We start from the raw sequence: 18,015 nt of genomic DNA, 5'->3' as shown, positions 1-18,015 counted from the left end.
TCACCAGAAAAAAAAAAACTGTAGAGGCTGGTGATAATGTCATGGTCACGTGTGTCAGGACGCAGATGATGTCGCAAGGCGAACCCATAACACACGTGACCCTGGATACACCGCCTCCAGTGGGGCGAATTTAAATAATAAAGCGTGCAGGTGGATACGCCGCCTCCACCTGGCGGATTTAGGTATTACACGCCATGCATACATATATCTGGAAACACCGCCTCCAGTAAGGCGCATTTAAATAATAAGGGGGGAACCTGGGTAACTTTAACAATGGTGGGCCCTGCGATAGGGAATGGGAAAATGGAGACCTCCTGCACTCCCCTGAGCCAGTGTCCCTACACTCCTCACATTCCCTAAACAGGCTCCGCACCTGTCACCGCACACGTACCTTAACGCCCTTGCTCGCCCTGACCCTAAACCCTCACTAGGGAATGGGTCGGTGCGGAGACTAATCCCACCACTGCACTAATAACACACATGAGGAAAGAGACAATACAGGGGAAACACCACTTATCTTTGCTCCTAGCAACAGAGCCCACCACCTGTGTGCATCTTCTCCTCCACCCTGATCCATCACATAACTGGATCCATCACCATCGTGTAGCCTGGGAGCAGAGTCCATCACCACTTGCAGCAGTCCAGTACACAGAGTCCCAAGATGAGTCCAGCCTCTGCCAAGAATCCAAGCATGCTCGAGTCCAGTTCTCAGCAACCAAGTAGAGCATGCTGAGTGCAACTCTCTTCCAAGTCGCCACTCCTCCAAGCCATGCCCGCACTTCCCGCCGACACCACAAACTGCGACTCCACCAAGCCATGCCAGTCCTTCCTGCAGACACCATTAGCTGGCACTCATTCTCTCTGGCTGACTGCGCAGGACTCCTATCCAGCTCCATCCTTCCACCAGGCTCTCCAACAACTCAGAAAGAAATATCACCAGCGGTGAGTGAACCCCCTAAGCACACCTTTATAGGGAGTCACACCTGATTCCTAATTAAGTGCAACCTAACCTAAACCTAAGGTGCGATACCGCTAACCACCACCGGGGACAGTCAAAACACCTTTGAACTCAACCAAAGTAAAAAAAGTTCACTTTGTGCTTTTAATACCGCCAGATCCAACACTGGATCATGACACGTCTAGTGAGAATGTGGCTGTAAGTATGCAAATCACATACCTATGGTCATATGACCGTTCAATCCCAGCATCGGCATTGTAGAATCCTCACACTGGGCACTGTGAGGATTCACAAGATGGCAGGTACATAGAGTTACAGTAGACTAAGTTGTTACCATTAGCCCAAAGTGCTCAAAAAATATAGCGCTATTTAGTTGATAGCTGGAGATAGAATAAATTGGGCCCAAAGTTCAGGAAATTTACACAGAGAAGCACCACTCCCACAGCCTTCTCATGTCCCCCTGACAATTTCTTTCCTGGAAGGTGAGAAAACTGTCTCACTAGTGCCATCTAGAGTCGGATATTGCCTTACAAGGTAGCTACCTTCATGGGTGACATTAGCTAGATAACTTTCTTTCCTTTCAGGAGAGAGCAAATTTGCAGAGAAAACTATAATGGACAGAACATTAATAAGCAATCTACAGTATGCTATGTTCATAAGTAAATGAGTTTTCATGTGCACACACTCCTATGCTGTGACTACGGTAAGTAAGAATACCTTACTATTTGTCTCCACAGGGGGAATTTTTTGAGTTGTCTCATCGCGTTTCTCCTCCTTTCTCACCACCGACCCTGACCTTACCTGCTGACCACAGCCTCATGGTTTACTTTGGAGTCTCGGATTATTTGTTTAACACCGCTGGTTTTGTCTATTATTCTGCTGGAAAACTCGTCTTCAATGTGACTGACAGCATGGTATGTCCAGGGCATCTTAAATTTATATGGAAACTGGTGGTCCATGAGAAGTCTAAGGGTAAACCCTTCTGAGGAATAGAAGCAGCCAAATATTCTGTCTGCTCATCACTAAATACATTTATGTGTAGGATTGGTGAAGTCCAACTGCCACTAATCCCAAGAATGAGGTCCCAAATTCTCCGGTGTGAATGGAGCGGTGATGTGCATTCATGACAGCCATTTCATTAATCCGACAGAAGGGAATAGGGCAGTGATCACACATGTGCTGTACCACCACACACGTGGCTTTGGATTTCTGGGGTTTCCAGCTGTTGGACCGCAACCAAACACTTATAAACTCCCCAAAAGATAAATTATACATTACTTAGGATAATCCCTTTCAGAAATGTTATGGGGAGATGATTTTGTGGCACCCACTAGTATGTTAGTATTGTACTTGTTAGTGTTTCCTTCCTCGCAGACTGCTCAGTTCTATGGAGGAGCATGTGACCGGACTTGTCCTCCAATTGAAAAACACTGTGCATAAGAGCGCTCTTTTCAATTGGAGGATGTTGATTTCACATGCTCTTTCTATCTATATAAACAAAAATACACAGAAAACAATAAAAAGGTATCTAAAAATATACATAGAAACAAAAAAATTACCCCCTTAAAAATAATAAATCTTTACTAGATAGACTCATTAAACAACACCTTAACATTATGACTAAATTATACATATAAGAAAGGGAAAAAGAGGATTCCCTAAAGTTTTCAGTCCTTTACAGGACGATGCAGAGGGATGCCAGGTAAGGAATGTGTGTTACCGCTAAGATAACTGCCTTAAATGCATAAGTGTATAGAAAATTATGTACCACAGTAAATCCCTCCCCCACAGCATGAGGGTGAAGAAACCACACATTTATCCAGTGAAACAAAACTGAACAAAAATGGCTGTGACTCGGAGGTACATCACCTAGAGTACACCTTCTAGAGTCTATCTGCTAAAGATGCTCCGCCATCAACTGCCATGTTGGGAACAGGAGAAATCTGAAGTTTGTGTGGAAGGCTGTACTAAAAAGTGTTGTAGGAACACTATACAAGTGGCACAAAATCACGTCCTCCAGACACTTGTTAAAGTAAGAATAAAGTTGAGAACCCCTTTAATACCCAGTTTATCTGTGGGATATACATAAATGCTGTAGTGATGAACTGAAGGGTTACTAGGTTTGAAAGATTGTAGAAGCCACCTTTCTTTCAGTAATTGGAGCGCCTCTCAAAAAAATGCACAGAATATGAAGGAATTGTAAAATCTGTCATAAAAAATTCTGATTTTGATGTTTTTTGGAGAGATTTTACTAGATGATGTTTTTTGGAAAGGTTTTATTTTATATGATTTTTTACTCCTTAATGACATTCGCCATACATATATGATGCTGTGTGAGGCGCGCACATATACGGCGTGACAAGTGCATGTGCTCACTCCAAGTGCTGACATGATCAAAAGCGGGAGTTGGTGCTATATGACAGCTGACACCCTGCCGCAACACCTAAGATCAGTGCTAACACTACCAATTACAGGTGTTTAACCCCACAAATGCAGCTGTCAATTGCGACAACGACATTGCTCAATATGTAGAGGGAAGGAGATCCCTCTCTGTGCCGAATGACACAATGAGATTGTGTTTGGAAACATGAGAATTGCTGGTCAACTTTTAACTCTTCTAACTTCTTAACAAAAAAATATGTTTAAAAAATGATGCAGAATTGTAAAGCAGACAGATGATAAATGTTATTTATAAATTATTTTGTACAGCATGACTAACTGGTTTAAGGATATAAAAATTAAAAGTTTGAGAATTGCAAAATGTTCAATTTTTTTGCCAAATTTCCTATGTTTTCACAAATAAATGCTAAATTTACCACTAAAAAAGTACAATGTGTCACAAAAAAAAACATTTTCAGAATCATTGGGATTTTTTAATTACTATAAGAAAGGAGGCTTCTACAATCTTTTAAACCAAGTTATAACACGTCAGTTCATCACTACCAGATTTATGTGTATCCCAAAGATAAACTGGTTTGTAAAAGGAGACATGATTTTGTGCCACTGGCAAGTTCTCCTGCAACACTTGTTAGTACAGCCTTCCTCACAGACTGTTCCCAACATGGCAGTTGATGGAGGAACAATATGATTTATATTCCTACAATGGAAGGCATGGCATATTAATGTATACAGTGTACATAATGCTAAACTTAGAGTTGATCACAATAGTACACTTCTTTTTATTGCCTTTATGTTATTATTAGTTATGTTAGTGAATATTCAGGCTTTGTCTCCATCATAGATTCCTAAGGAATTCAACATTCGACTGAATACCTCCTCATTTGGGGTGCTGATCCCTCAGGTAAGAAACTTTTAAAAATGTCTATATCTATTTACGGTAATTTCAGGAAAGATGTATATCTTTGTACCGTGTTAGCCAGTAGATAGAAAAATATTTAGAATTGAGAGTCCTCAGTGGTTGATACCTTTTAATGGCTAACTGAAAAGATGGTAACACATTGCAAGCTTTCCAGACTACTCAGGTCTCTTCATCAGGCTAGACTAATACAAAATCTGAATAATCACATATTTATACACAAGACAGCACATCTATCTATTGCGTTATTTCTGTGCTGTCTTGTATATAAATATGTTACTCTTCAGATGTTGTATTAGTCTAGCCTGATGAAGAGACCTGCATAGTCTCGAAAGCTTGCAATGTGTTACCATCTTTTCAGTTCCATTAAAAGGTATCAACCACTGAGGACTCTCAATTCTATATATTCTTCATATCTATTTAACACACTGGTTCAGCACAATAATTTTCTAAGACTTGTCTATTTTTTTCATACAGTTAGCAAAGATGTATCCAGATATGCTCATGAAACTGCAGATCTCATCCACATCAGCTCCATCACTGGACATCAAGCCAGGAAATGTGACTATTTCACCAAAACTAGATATCCAAGCCTATGTCATCTTACCTAACTCTTCCCTGGCTCCTGCCTTCCTTTTAAACCTAGTAAGTTAAGTTCTGAAATACTAGATTGTCAGGTTAAGATACATCATTATTTGAAGTGTGGAAAGCATTTTATAAACTCTTTTTAGTAATTGTCAGTTGTCATGACTAGATTGGAGGGTGGATAAAAAGAGGGTTTAGTTCTGCATTACACAAACAGCCCATTAATTGAAAGGGAACCTGTCATTGGATCCAAGGGGAGTATGAGCCAGAGTATGGGAAAGGATGAGGTGGAGTACAGCACAATCTCCAGTATTACGAGTCAAAGTTTTGAACTTGAACATAGCATCACCATGATCTCTTCCAAAACAAATTCCATGTATATGGAACCATGCACCCAAAACGAGGGAGAGGATTTATTATGAGATCAGTGAGATGGCAAGATCTGACCTTAGACCAGTGTTTCCCAAACTCCAGTCCTTATGTACCACCCAATAGATCATGTTTTCAGGATTTCCTTAGTATTGTACAGGTGAGAGGACCTGTGGGAATTTCTGATGCCTTAATAATAATTTCATCACCTCTAAAATACTTAGGAATAGGAAAACATGATATGTTGATGGATTGTGAGGACTGGAGTTTGGGAACCCTTGCTTTAGAGCGTGAAAAAGTCATCCTGGAAACAAAGGGAGATACCTGACTAGTCCAGTTTGGTTCCCAGCTGGCTACTGCCTGTCCCATTTCAGGTAGCTAACAGGTTCATCCTTGTGCATTTCAGGGAAATATACATCTAGCTGCAGTCTTGGTTTGGTCGCATGAATCTTGTGATAGGTTCCCTTTGAAAGGGCACTGTGTAGTTTTTTAACTCTACTGTGGTAACGCTGCAGGGAAACTAAACATTCATTGCCAGATTTTAACTAAACTGATGCAGCAATCCCAGCAGGTAGACACTTCGTGGTCATCTAATTGTCAAATGACCCTTCTAATAAGTAGACTTTGTACTATGGGGAACATCCCCTTAGTATGTTGGGTGTCAGAGTCTAGATTCACTTATATAAACCTTTTCCCTTTCAGGCCTTCAGGGGTTAGTATTAGTTTTGCCCCCGGTGGCCGCTGGTGTTACTACAAGTGTAGTGAGCCTGCTGGTGAGCTTTTCCCCCTGGTGGCCGCTGGTGTAATTGCATGTTTTGTTGGTCAGCAGGTACTGACCACTCCCTCCTTCCTATAAAAGGTCGCCTGAGGCATCAGCTGGTGTTAGTGATATTATTTCTCAACTAAGCTGGGGTCAGGAGCAGGCTGTGTTACAGTGGAGCTCCAGCTATTTCTCTTTCTGGTGCCTAACTCTGCTGTCCGGTGCATGACAGCAGAGGAAGATAAGTTTTGTTGTTCAGTTGCTTTAACCCCGTGGTGTCTGTTGTATCTTTCCTTTGTGTTATTGGTGCAGTACATCTTTTCTCTGTCTCACCTCCTGGGGAGGGGGTTGGGGGTTTAGCTCAGGGCTAAACAGCAGTTAGGGACAGGTCGGAGACTTGGGCCTCACTACCATTAAGTGTACCCCCAAGTTAAGGAAAGTCAGGGCACCTCCTTAGCCTGAGGTGCAGTGCAAGGGCCCAGGTTCCTCGTCCTCTACTTTCCTGCAACTGCCCCATGACATTGGGTTTGTAGTCAGATATTTGTATCATTATTCCATATGACATCAGTTATATGATTTCAGCTCTGTTATCAATGATAATGGTTAATTTACATGTCACATTCATTTCTTAGGTTATTACTGTGACTTTCCAAAATTATACCAAAAATGCAGTGTTTTTATCACATTAACATCGAACTGGCTCCAGAGCTGTGAACAGTTGATCAGTAGGTTTGCTGGATGTCTTTACCTCCACCGATCTGATATTGCTGACCTATCCTAGACATAGGTCATCCAAATGAATGTACTGAGCAACCCCATGAAAGACCTGTATGCTCAGCCTCCTGCAGTTGTGTTGTGTCCAGACCTTTGATCATGAGGTGGTCTACATTACTGGCATGTTGTCTTATAAGTACTATTCCTCTTTTGAAATTGTGATGCATGATTTTCATATTTCTTCCTTAGACGACCACTGCTCTGGCAAAAGTAGCTGTAAACTCAGGAAGAATTGTTGGCAATTTAGAGCTTAGCAGGTATGTACTGAGTTCAGGTGAATGTGGTATACATACAATGGCTTAACACGGGACAGTGATAAGGTATCATGTCTTACACTGAGCCATGGGTGATTGTGAGCTTGGATTTCATAAATCTTTGTACGATATGAGATTGGGTTCAGCAATGTTCTCAACTTCAGTACTCCTGACAGGTCAAGTTTAAGGATATGACTGCGAAGAAAACATCTCTTGCAATTCCTGATGCATAAAAAATATAGTTATAGCACTTCTACGGCATTAAAAATTAATTCTGTGTTGCAGTTCTTCTACGTTTTATTCTCATTTTTATTGCAATTTTTTTGTGTGTTTTTATTTGCTTTTTAACTTAATAATGCCAGAATGCAGGAATCCTTGTTTAAAAGTATCTCATCAGCCAAAATAAAAACTCAATAACACCCCTGCTACCTGTCCCATTGCAACACGTACAGTCTTCTTCCTATCACACACTAGCACACGATGTATTGATGAGCTCTAGCAGTGCAGTCAACATAGGTTACCATCTGCCACAGTCTGCCCTATCAGAAACCCACTTTAGCCAATATTTAAAAAAAAAAAGTTAAAAACACGTGCTTTACAGCAAGCTACCAGAATTTTGCAATGTGTTTTTTGTCCCTATAAAAGCCACACGACCTATAATTTTATTGCAAAACTGTGTAATTTGCAGTAGTATGCAGGTGGCTTTTTAAAAATACTCCAAAGTGGGATGCTACCCTCTACCACAACCCGCCCCTCATGCATCAGGCAGCTAGAAATCATAAATAAGTGTGTGCTACAATGCAGCAGGAAGAGGACAGTATGTGTAGCTGCAGAGTAAGTAGTACGGTAAATATGTCATTGACTTATTCAAATGTGGTTTTCTGCACCTTACCATATTTTACTGAATTGAATATTACAGTCAGGTGCCAAGTTAGTTTTTGCACAGGATAAGATATTAAATAGTTAGCTCCGCCTAAACCCACAACTTGATAGTGGTTGTGACTGAGGACAGGAATTGGCAAACATTGAAGTACAAAAATTTACTTTAGGGCTGGCCTTGCTCAATTTTTCTTTAATATCATTTATCAGGATTGATCTTGATGCAACTTTATTCTTTTTTGTTTCTAGAATACAAATGGATCTCAAACACTCTGATGTTGGACCCTTCTCTGTAAGTACACATCAAGTACTTACTTTTTATGATGATTTGTTTTACATGTATAAGTATATTCATGTTCAGCTTAACAACCTCTTTCAGTTTGCTTCTTGCAGAGACTAGAAGCACATAACAGTTCTTTCCATTTTCTGCATACAAACCCCTATGGTGCAGCTTCACTTCCTGGATTGGAAGATGGGAACAACCAGTCCCATCCAGCTCTTTCAGCCGTTCCTAAAATCCGGACCCAAAATCGAGATATATTGGGTTGTGCAATATTATATTTTTTCATGCTATATGTACAGTCATGCTCATCGTTTTTGGCACCCATGAAGTTTAAGTACATATTGTGGAATATCTTCTGAAAAAAATGCTAAAATGAATTAAGTGAAACAGTTTTTCTATATAGAGCACTTGTGTTAACTACAAAAGAGCAAATCATAAACAATAATTTAAAACAAAAAACAATGGGATGGAAAAATAGAAAACCTAAAGCTTGCTGTGAATCTGGTATTGGCACCCTTTACATTAAATTAGCATGGAAGCACATTTTGACTCGCCTGTGGTAAATCATAAATGAGAATCACCTGTGATTAATTGTTGGTGCCCATGTGACATGAATTAGCCAATGAATCATGACTTTAGTGTTTTAAAAAGCTACATGGTAGGCCCTGTTCCTTTGTCACAATGGTGAAGATGAAGGAGCTGTCTGAGGACGTCTGAACTGCTATTATTAGCAAACACAAGACCTCCAAAGGGTACAAGGCTATCTCCAAAGACCTTGGTATCCCAGTTTAACAGTGCGCAATGTTATAAGACTCTTGCCAACCATAGAACTATCAAGAACACCTCCATAGACATGGGTGAAAGAGGAAAATTGATAAGAACACCCTACCAACAGTTAAGCATGGGGGAATATCCATAATGGTGTGGGGTTGCTTTGCTGTGTCTGGTACTGGAGGCCTTGGCTGTATCATAAGGAATCATGATTTTAGAGCAAAATGTCCTACCAAATATAAGAAAACTTGGTTTGAGTCTCCAGCAAGACAATGACCCAAAGCACACATCTAAAACTACACAGGAATCATTTAAAAAGAAAAAAAATGACTGTTTTAAATGTCCAGCAATGAGTCCTGACCTTAATTCCATTGAAAATCTTTGGGGTGGGCTGAAATCTGCCATTTGGAAAAAGAACCCTGCAAACATTCAAGAGCTTGAACTAACAACAAAGGAAGAGAGGGAGAAAATACCAGCTGAGAAGTGCAAGAAGCTTATAGATGGCTACAAGAATCGCTTGGAGGCTGTCGTCAATACCAAAGGGTGTGCAACCAAGTATTAATTAGGGGTGCCTTTACTGCTGCACATGCTGTTTATTCTGTTTCTTCTTTGAAATTGTAGCATGTAAGTTTAAAAACAATGTTTTATTGTTGTATTACTTTGGACCACTAATTAAAAAATCCTGAATATATAACTATGGTACATTTCCTATATTTCTGAAGATATTGTACAGTCTATGGAAATATGGAAAAATGAAGGGGTACCAATAGTGATGAGCAGCACTGTATTGAGCCTGTTACATAATTTTGTGACCCATATAAAGGTCATGGGCAATTTTCTGTTTTATAAACCTGATGTGGGGTCTGATCGGCCCTGACACATGCAGTTCTGTCTTTTATATACATACCTCCTTGGATCTTCACCTCCTTGGCAGCGCTCATCCTGCCCGTATTTTTACTTCATATCGTCAGACTTTTTTGCTGGCAGAGCACAAGCTTGGGTGATTTCTCTTTACAATGAGGCAAGTGATGTAGGGATGTGTCTGTCCACAGCTTGTCAATGGTTTTAATGACAACTATCAGAATTGAGTGTAGCTCTGGACTATAATACAGACTGTTAATCAGGTTCAGTATTTACTCCACTATTCATGTTGAATAGGTACTAAAAAAACTATTAAAATGGTGCTCAGTGGTGAGCATATATGGTACTTCAAAGTGAATTCTGCTGATCCAAACGTCTTAAAACTTTTATTAGGAAATTACCTATTAACAATTTTTTTTAAATGGCAACAATCAATCCTATAGTAAGTAACTCCAAAGATCTTGTAGGTTCACCATTTATGTTGATCAAAACCATCCGCTCAGCACAGTATTTTATGAAAGGAATCATCATTAATAATTGGTAACAATGTGTCTTACTATGTTACAGGTGACATTATTGAATTTAGCTGTGAACTATTATTTATCCCACATCTTATTGCCTCAGGTTAACCGTAAGTAGTTAACATGTTCAAGATTTATACTTTAGATGCATTACTCGTTCTCCTTAACCTTTTTTTTTCTCTCCTAGTCAGTGATTGTAAGCAGGCAAAGAATGATGTTTTCGCCTATTATATAAAGAAAAACAATATGGAAATGCATATAGTCCCAGATATAATCAATTCGCTAAATTCAATTCAGAAGATTGGACTAACCTAAAATGTGCTCAGGTACGAGGCTAGAGACCCAACACCACAATGGCTCCACTAATGATGGCCTGCTACATCCCATCTTCACTTGTGATGAAAGTGCCCTATAATACCACTCGTTTTTTATTTTTTTTTTTTGTGATACTAGAGGGCATTTTCATCACAAGTGAAATGGGATGTCATTAGTAGAGTCATAGTGGTGTTAGGTCTATATCCTGTGTCTCTGCACATTTTCGATGCACTTCCTTTTTGCATTTGGACCTTACTTTTCTAATTTTTGGAGATTTTTTACCTTTTTTAATTTTTCATCTGTGAGTTATTGGTTTTTTTAATTTAAGCTTTTTTCAAACTCTGTTTCATGTGTCCTCCTGTTTATTTATGTCAATCATTATGGGTGTGGTTTGGAGTTTCCAAATGTTTTTGGCTAATTTATCAATTGCAACTTTTTAAAAAGATTCATAATGTACTCCAGGCCCCAAGTGGAATTATTTTATGTATACCTATTATAGTTTTTTGTGCAAATGTTGAGACATTTAGTGGAACATTCGACTTTTAAACAGTATGAACAAATATCAAAGATCCAAGGAATCAAATAAAAATTCATGAACATATATTCCCTTAAGAACACTTCTTAAATATCATTCATTTAAAAACAACTCCCCAGTGAAAACAGGGATCATATCCCAACAAAAATATACAACTTTGACCAGAGACAAAAAATCTAGGCAACCCTATGCTAGGCCTATCTGTAAACCTGCCTTGCGGTGGAGGTTGGTACCCTAAGAGAACGATGTTTTGGCGCCCCCACTCAACGAAGACTCTCCCTCTCTCCCCTACTCAAAAAGGTGAGAAAACAATAATCAAATAGGATAGAGATGAAGGAAGCAAAAAAACTGGTCATAAAAAATGTAACATCAAAAAGACAGTTAATATGCCTAGATTACAGAGGTTAATATACCTACAGTAGATTGTCAGTATAGCAAAGGCATTCAATATATACCACACTGCAGAAAAAACAATCGTGATCTATCCATGCAAAATCACCAGATAGAAGAAATTCAGGAGGCTAGAATGTTCAGCCCCATACATAGATACAAAATCATATTGGTGACTAAAATATTTGTATGATTATGTCCCTAATAATAAACAAGCTGCACAAAATTACCCACACAATAACTCAAACATCCTACAGAAAAGGTCACCAGATGGAAAGTAAAGGCTCAGATTGGCTCCAAAAATACCTAGTTAGTCATATGGTGACTTATCGTTTGCAGGACGTGTCCCAACGTGTTTCCCCGCACTGACGGTTCATCAGGGGGCCATGATGAGAGCAGCAAAGGAAAAAGATGTCAGATGCCAACAATGAAACATCATTCTCTTAGGCCTGTTTCACACTTCCGTTTGTTGACATCAGTCAAAATCCGCCGTTTTGCAAAAAAAACGGATCCGCCATTTTTTTGACGGATCCGTTTTTTTCCCATTGACTTTCATTAGCGGCGGATTTTGACGGATGGTCATCTGTTGGATCCGTTTTTTGACGGATCCGCCATAATTTTGGCATCCGCTGTCTTGAGTTGACGGACAATAAAACGTTTTTTGTCTGCGTCAAAACAGAGGATAGCAACGGATCCGCCGCTATCCGCCAATCGTTATAATGGTCGCCTATGGGCAGCCGATCCGTTGCCAACTGTTAATTGACGTAATCCGGCAACGGATCCACTTTTTTCCACTGAGCATACCCGGAAGAATTTCCTTGCCCGAAATTTAACCCCAAATGCCGTTCTGGCGGTGGAAAATCTCTCTCTCTCTCACCTTTTTCCCAGACTCGTTTTCCTTTAAATTTTGCTAAAGCGGATCCATCAAAAAAACGGATCCGGTGGCATCCGTTTGTGCCACAATGGAAACAGATCCGTTTTTTCACAACCTGGCGGATTTTGACTGACGTCAAATAACTGAAATGTGAAACAGGCCTAAGGGTGCCAACCTCCACAGCAAGGCAGGTTTACAGATAGGCCTAGCATAGGGGTGCCTAGATTTTTTTTGTCTCTGGTCAAAGTTGTATATTTTTGTTGGGATATGATCCCTGTTTTCACTGGGGAGGTGTTTTTAAACGAATGATATTAAAAAAGTGTTCTTAAGGGAATATATGTTCACGAACATTCGACTTTTGTATTAAAAAGTTGAAAAAAAAAGGTTACAGGCAAACAAACAGCATTTTTTTCATTTTGCGCAAATTCCGTGAACCATGTATGCAATTTTGAAGAAATTGTCGCAAAAAATGTTAACAAATATCACAAGGCAGAAAATAAAAGTGGCTTAGGAAAAATTACATTGGGACATTTCACCAAGACCAGCGTTGTTCATGCAGTACTTGATGAGGGAGTGTACTGGAGTCAGGTGCTCTTGATCCATGACACGCGGCATGTGACTGAGTGCATCACATCAGAAATCTTGCTCCAGTCAGAGACCAAAGTTAGATGTTTGGCTTATGGAAAGCCACAGCTCATCATGAATTAGACATCATGCCCCTGCCATGCCCCAATTCCAGCAGATTTGGGAAAAACTGGTGTGAAGACGCTCTGCTTAGTGAATCTTTTAATGTAAATTAAAAGACTGATTGATGCCCAGGCATTAATGCAGATAACACAATGATAAATTATGTTTTTTTCTAATCATCCAGAGATTCTGAACAAGGGTTATCCGCTCCCACTTCTAGACAAAGTGCAGCTAACAGATGTTGTCCTACAGCCGCAGCAGGTTTGTCCTTATTTCTATCCCGTTCATGCTCAGATATTAATGAGACTCCTATAGTTATGTAAAGAAAAGAGAAATCAAAATTATAGTTAAGAAGAGCAGATAGAAAAATGTATAAAAATGCCATGCCCATTATTAAGTACAAATTGGCTTCTTTCTTAAGGAGTTAAGTTAATTCTAACATATAAGTCTGATGCACAACTTCTAGATTTGCACAAATAATAAAATAATTCTCAAATGGGTTTTGGATGTGAACAGGGAACAAATCCTTTCCAGGAGCAAAACTACTGAAGAGGCAGAAGTTTGCACCCATGCGCATCAGCAAGAGTTGATCCAGTCTTTCCCTCTGCCCAGTGGCGTAACTAAAAGTTCATTTGGTATTCAATGCAAAATCTCCAACAGGACCCACAATTATTACCAGTCTTAAATGTTATTAGTCTTCTCATATAAGCCTTGAGCTCTGCTAGGCCTAAAAGCCATATGCAACCACTATTGTTATGCTCCTGCCTCTGCCATACAAGAAGAGACCAGTACTATATATGATGTGGGAGAATTGTTATGCATATTGCCTATTCAGAGAGGAAGAGAACTAGAACTCTAGTGCCACCTATTGGAAGTAGGAATCCTAAAAGTCAATATCGACCCTTTAACAAGCCTTGCCATATGACTTCTAGTTCTAGTCCTCTAGAGGTAATTTGCATGTTTAATTTCCCAGAGGAGCATGCATGGTGTATAAGTCTCCTCACTGACATGCCAGTCACTCTTTACAAGAAATGTTATCCTGGAGAATTGTTAGTGATTTTGCACTGTGTCCCTTCAGCTTAGGCCTCTTTCACACTTCCGTTTTTGACAATCAGTCAAGATCCGCCAATTTTGAAAAAAAAACGGATCCGCCATTTTTGCGGATCCGTTTTTTTCCCCATTGACTTTCATTATTGGCGGATCCTGAGTGATTGCCATCCGTTGCATCCGTTTTTGTGAGGATCCGCCACAATGTTAGTGTCCGTCACCATCCTCAAAGATTTCCAAACGGAGCTTGCAACGTTTTTTGGCCGGCGGATCCTCCAGACACTGAATTAATCCCAAATTCTGTCTGGGTGCCGGACAAAAAAAAAATCTCTCTCTCTCTCTCTCTCCTCTTCCCGGCCAGGGGTTCCTTTAAATTTACTCATTTTCAGGATCCGTCTGAAAACGGATCCTGTGACATCCGTTCACATCAGTTGAGAACGGATCCGCTTGTCTGCCTTTTTGGCGGATTTTAACTGATGCAAATAACTGAAGTGTGAAAGAGGCCTTAACGTTACACCTTAGTCGGAATGTAAGTGCTGTTTTGACTATACAATGCTCCTGATTGTAGTATTTAACCATTTTTCCTGCTGTAATAGCCATCAGAATCCTGTGTATTGACTTCTTTGCAAGCTAGTGAGCTTCTTCTAATAAACAGTAAATAAGCAGAGCTGCTGTCATGATTCGACTGACGAGTGACCTGGGATCAGGGGGCACCTTTCCTAGCCCTAACACTAGGGGGCGCCCTAGCTCGCCCTGTTCCCTGGGATACTTCAGATGGCAATGATGGCGGGGCTTCCGCCCTTGCCTTATCTACTAGAACAGCCCATTGTCTTTCCCCTTCCCCCACCCAGGGAAGAGAGGCACTACTGTGCACCACAGTACCCCAACCTGACAAACAGGGTAACAAAAGACAAGGGTAAACTGAAAACGCCACACACACAAAATATACACTCACATATAATGGAGGTATTCACCAGGGTGTGTAGTGAGGGGGAAGAAAGCAAAATAGGGAAAGATAAGGAATTTCTAATCGTACAAACCAAACAACAGTCGCTAATAAATTTCTCCAGCTCTCCTTCTCAAAACCAACTTCTCCCACTCCAATGTCTGCAGCAATTGCTAACTCAGACAAGGACTTGGTAATCGAGCCCAGATTTTATAGAGAAAAGGAGTGGCTAACCGAGCACAGCTGAATGCAGGGATTTCCAACATGGACGATTAAACCCTGTTCTGCTGGAAGAAATAAACACGTTTAAAACACTGGGGAAGTGCTTCTTCTCATCGGCGGAGTAGGAGCCACCAGACGCTGCGGTCTTCTGGCTCTGCTCCGCTGCGGTAACCCCGTGATAGCTGCACTTTACAGCATGGAATTAAAGCTGACTTGTGTGGTATTTGTAACAATGTTGTTCTTTTTTTTAGGATTTTCTGCTTTTGGGGGCAAATGTTCATTATGGAAAAGTTGAAAACAGCACTTGGCTTGATGGATTTGAAACCTCCATGTGATACAAAGTAATTGCAGGCCGGGTCCTAAAACTCGGAATCATAGAGAGCATTTTACATAAGTAAAAGTCTAAGTCTGTTATCAAATTACTGTAAATAGATCAACATAACATCAACTGTAATGTGAAGAATTGTACTAAAAAGAAAGGAAAAATATGAGCAACTGTTTAACTTCTAAAGGCCGAGACCACATTCAAGCACGGAGGAAGAGATTTGTCTCGAAACAGTCTCAGGGAAACCTAGCTGGGTCCATGCCTCACCATTTGAAGTTACCCAAAGGAGTGCCTTTTTTCCTTTAGCATTGTCTGTATAGTGACCACATCAAAGACATGCTTTGATGTGAATGAAAGAATAAGAAGCAGCTCTACGTGTTAAATCAGTGGGATAAAATTGAGAAATAAAGATTCTGATGTTTTGATATGAGTCTACAATCCTCAGCATTGAAATTTCAACATGAAGAAAGTTGTAGAATTATGGAAATCACAGGATCAATAGACATGTTAATGATATGCAAACTATGAAAATAAAATGGAAAAAACAAACAAAATAAAAGCAAAATGATTCAGTGCTTAAACTCCTTGCCCTGCTATTAGTGAGAATAATAGTGACTGAGGAGTGTTCTGCCACTCTGAATGACCTTTGGCATGCCAATCATTAAGATCCGCTGCTGGCAGCTCCATTTGTAATTACTGTCCAATGACTTAACAGATGTGTTTGATGGGAGGCGTCTGCAGGCACTGTAGGCCATGGTAGCACTTTTAAGTCACGCTGTTCACAATGGCACAAGCAAAGTGCGACCTGGCATTGTAGCGTTTAAAAATAGGTCCTGTGGCAATTTCGCAAATGAGCAATGAGAACAGGAGTGAAGGCCTATCCAGTTCAGTAATGAGTTCTGATTTAGTGTTGGATGCATAGGTGGCCAGAGATTTGTCTGGAAACCAAGTGGACAACGCCATGAAGAGGCCTTCATGAGGGAAGGTCACACCAATCTTGGTGTGGTGTGGCATAATGTATGGTAATCTGACCCTTCTAGTCTTTATTACTGGAATACTAACAGCTCCCTGTTATATTGGTTTGGTCATGGAATCAATGCTATGGCTACTTTTCCGTAGTGAAAAATTACTCGTGATACTGTAAATATTCTACCATGGACTGCAGCATCTCCGGACTTGTCTTCCATTGAGCACATCTGGGACATCATTGGTCAACAGCTTTCAAAGAGAGCTGCCAGCATCAGTTCTTGATGATGTGGGTGCTCAAGTGTATTCAGAGTGGCAGAAAATTCTGCAGACCACCACTACTTCACTGATCACATGACAAAGTGTATAAGTGTGTTCATTTTTGCATGTGGCGCTTATATTCACTACTTAATAAATCAACATGTTTTGAAAGTTTCGTTTCCATTTATTCAACATTTGCATGTCATTAACATTTATTGATCTCACCATTTCCATAACTCCGTGAGTTTTCTTTCTTGATTTTGCAATTTCAATCTTGAGGAGTGGGAGTGCATATACCTGTCCATATACTTTAGAAGATACATGCCAGTTGATCCAGGGAACCCTCATTCTTCTTATAGGTGGGATTCCAAAAGTGATGTCGGGATTTATGTGGCATAAATTCTTGAAATGGCAAAACTATTTTAAGGCTTACTTGCCATATATTTCAAGATATAATATACTGTATATCTTAATGTTTTTGTTTCCATGCATTCTACAGCTGTTTTTTAAGGTTTTTCTATATGCATTTATTCTGGCATTTTTGAAGTCTGTGTCATATCCAGTGCATGCGGCATTTTGAGAAAAAGCAAACAACAAACATTGACTCCAATAATACTACAAAAGCCCAAACTACCGTACAGTATTTTGCTATTGTTTAAAATACTTTATCATTTGATCGCACCATGTTTGCTCAAAATTTTTGTAAAATACCAATGAAAATGTAACAAAAAATGAATAAAACAGTATGAAAATTCAACCTGAAATTGCTATTCCCATTGCATAGAGAATATGCTATAAATGTATATTAAATGCGAATCCCACCAATGGGACTTGGAGAATTGATTGGAATTTCCATACAAATGAGTAGGAATTCTGACCACCTTTCCACTGACAGCGGCGTGAATCGGGGACCCATTCTCAAGATAGATGTAGGTCCCACTGGTGAGATCCACATTCACTATACAATTATGGCATTTCTGTGGCTGTGTCATACATTTTTGAGTTTGTACTATACCTTTAATAAAGTATGAAATTCATCAGGATGGTTGCATAGAATCAAAATTATCTTTTTGTGGAATGTACAAATTATATGTATATGTCTTATAATTGAAAATG

The 18,015-nt window shown here is 39.9% G+C and overlaps 1 protein-coding gene across 2 annotated transcripts in view; it reads left to right on the top strand.

The window, feature by feature from the left end:
* Window positions 1–17,656, top strand: part of LOC141059053 (bactericidal permeability-increasing protein-like) — a 53,737-nt gene extending 36,081 nt beyond the window's left edge. For both annotated transcript variants that reach the window (XM_073555262.1, XM_073555263.1), the window contains exons 8-15: window positions 1,696–1,872; window positions 4,200–4,259; window positions 4,752–4,919; window positions 6,952–7,019; window positions 8,145–8,187; window positions 10,378–10,441; window positions 13,317–13,393; window positions 15,599–17,656. In XM_073555262.1, the coding sequence (XP_073411363.1) occupies window positions 1,696–1,872; window positions 4,200–4,259; window positions 4,752–4,919; window positions 6,952–7,019; window positions 8,145–8,187; window positions 10,378–10,441; window positions 13,317–13,393; window positions 15,599–15,682 (741 nt within the window). In that variant the 3' untranslated portion in view covers window positions 15,683–17,656. The remainder of the gene's footprint in view (window positions 1–1,695; window positions 1,873–4,199; window positions 4,260–4,751; window positions 4,920–6,951; window positions 7,020–8,144; window positions 8,188–10,377; window positions 10,442–13,316; window positions 13,394–15,598) is intronic.
* The last annotated feature ends 359 nt before the right edge of the window (window positions 17,657–18,015 follow it).

The sequence above is a fragment of the Dendrobates tinctorius genome, unplaced genomic scaffold (genome assembly GCF_039654945.1).
Source record: "Dendrobates tinctorius isolate UK_male_01 unplaced genomic scaffold, ASM3965494v1 ptg000223l, whole genome shotgun sequence".
NCBI lineage: Eukaryota > Metazoa > Chordata > Amphibia > Anura > Dendrobatidae > Dendrobates > Dendrobates tinctorius.
This window is presented reverse-complemented; position numbering and strand designations above follow the sequence as displayed.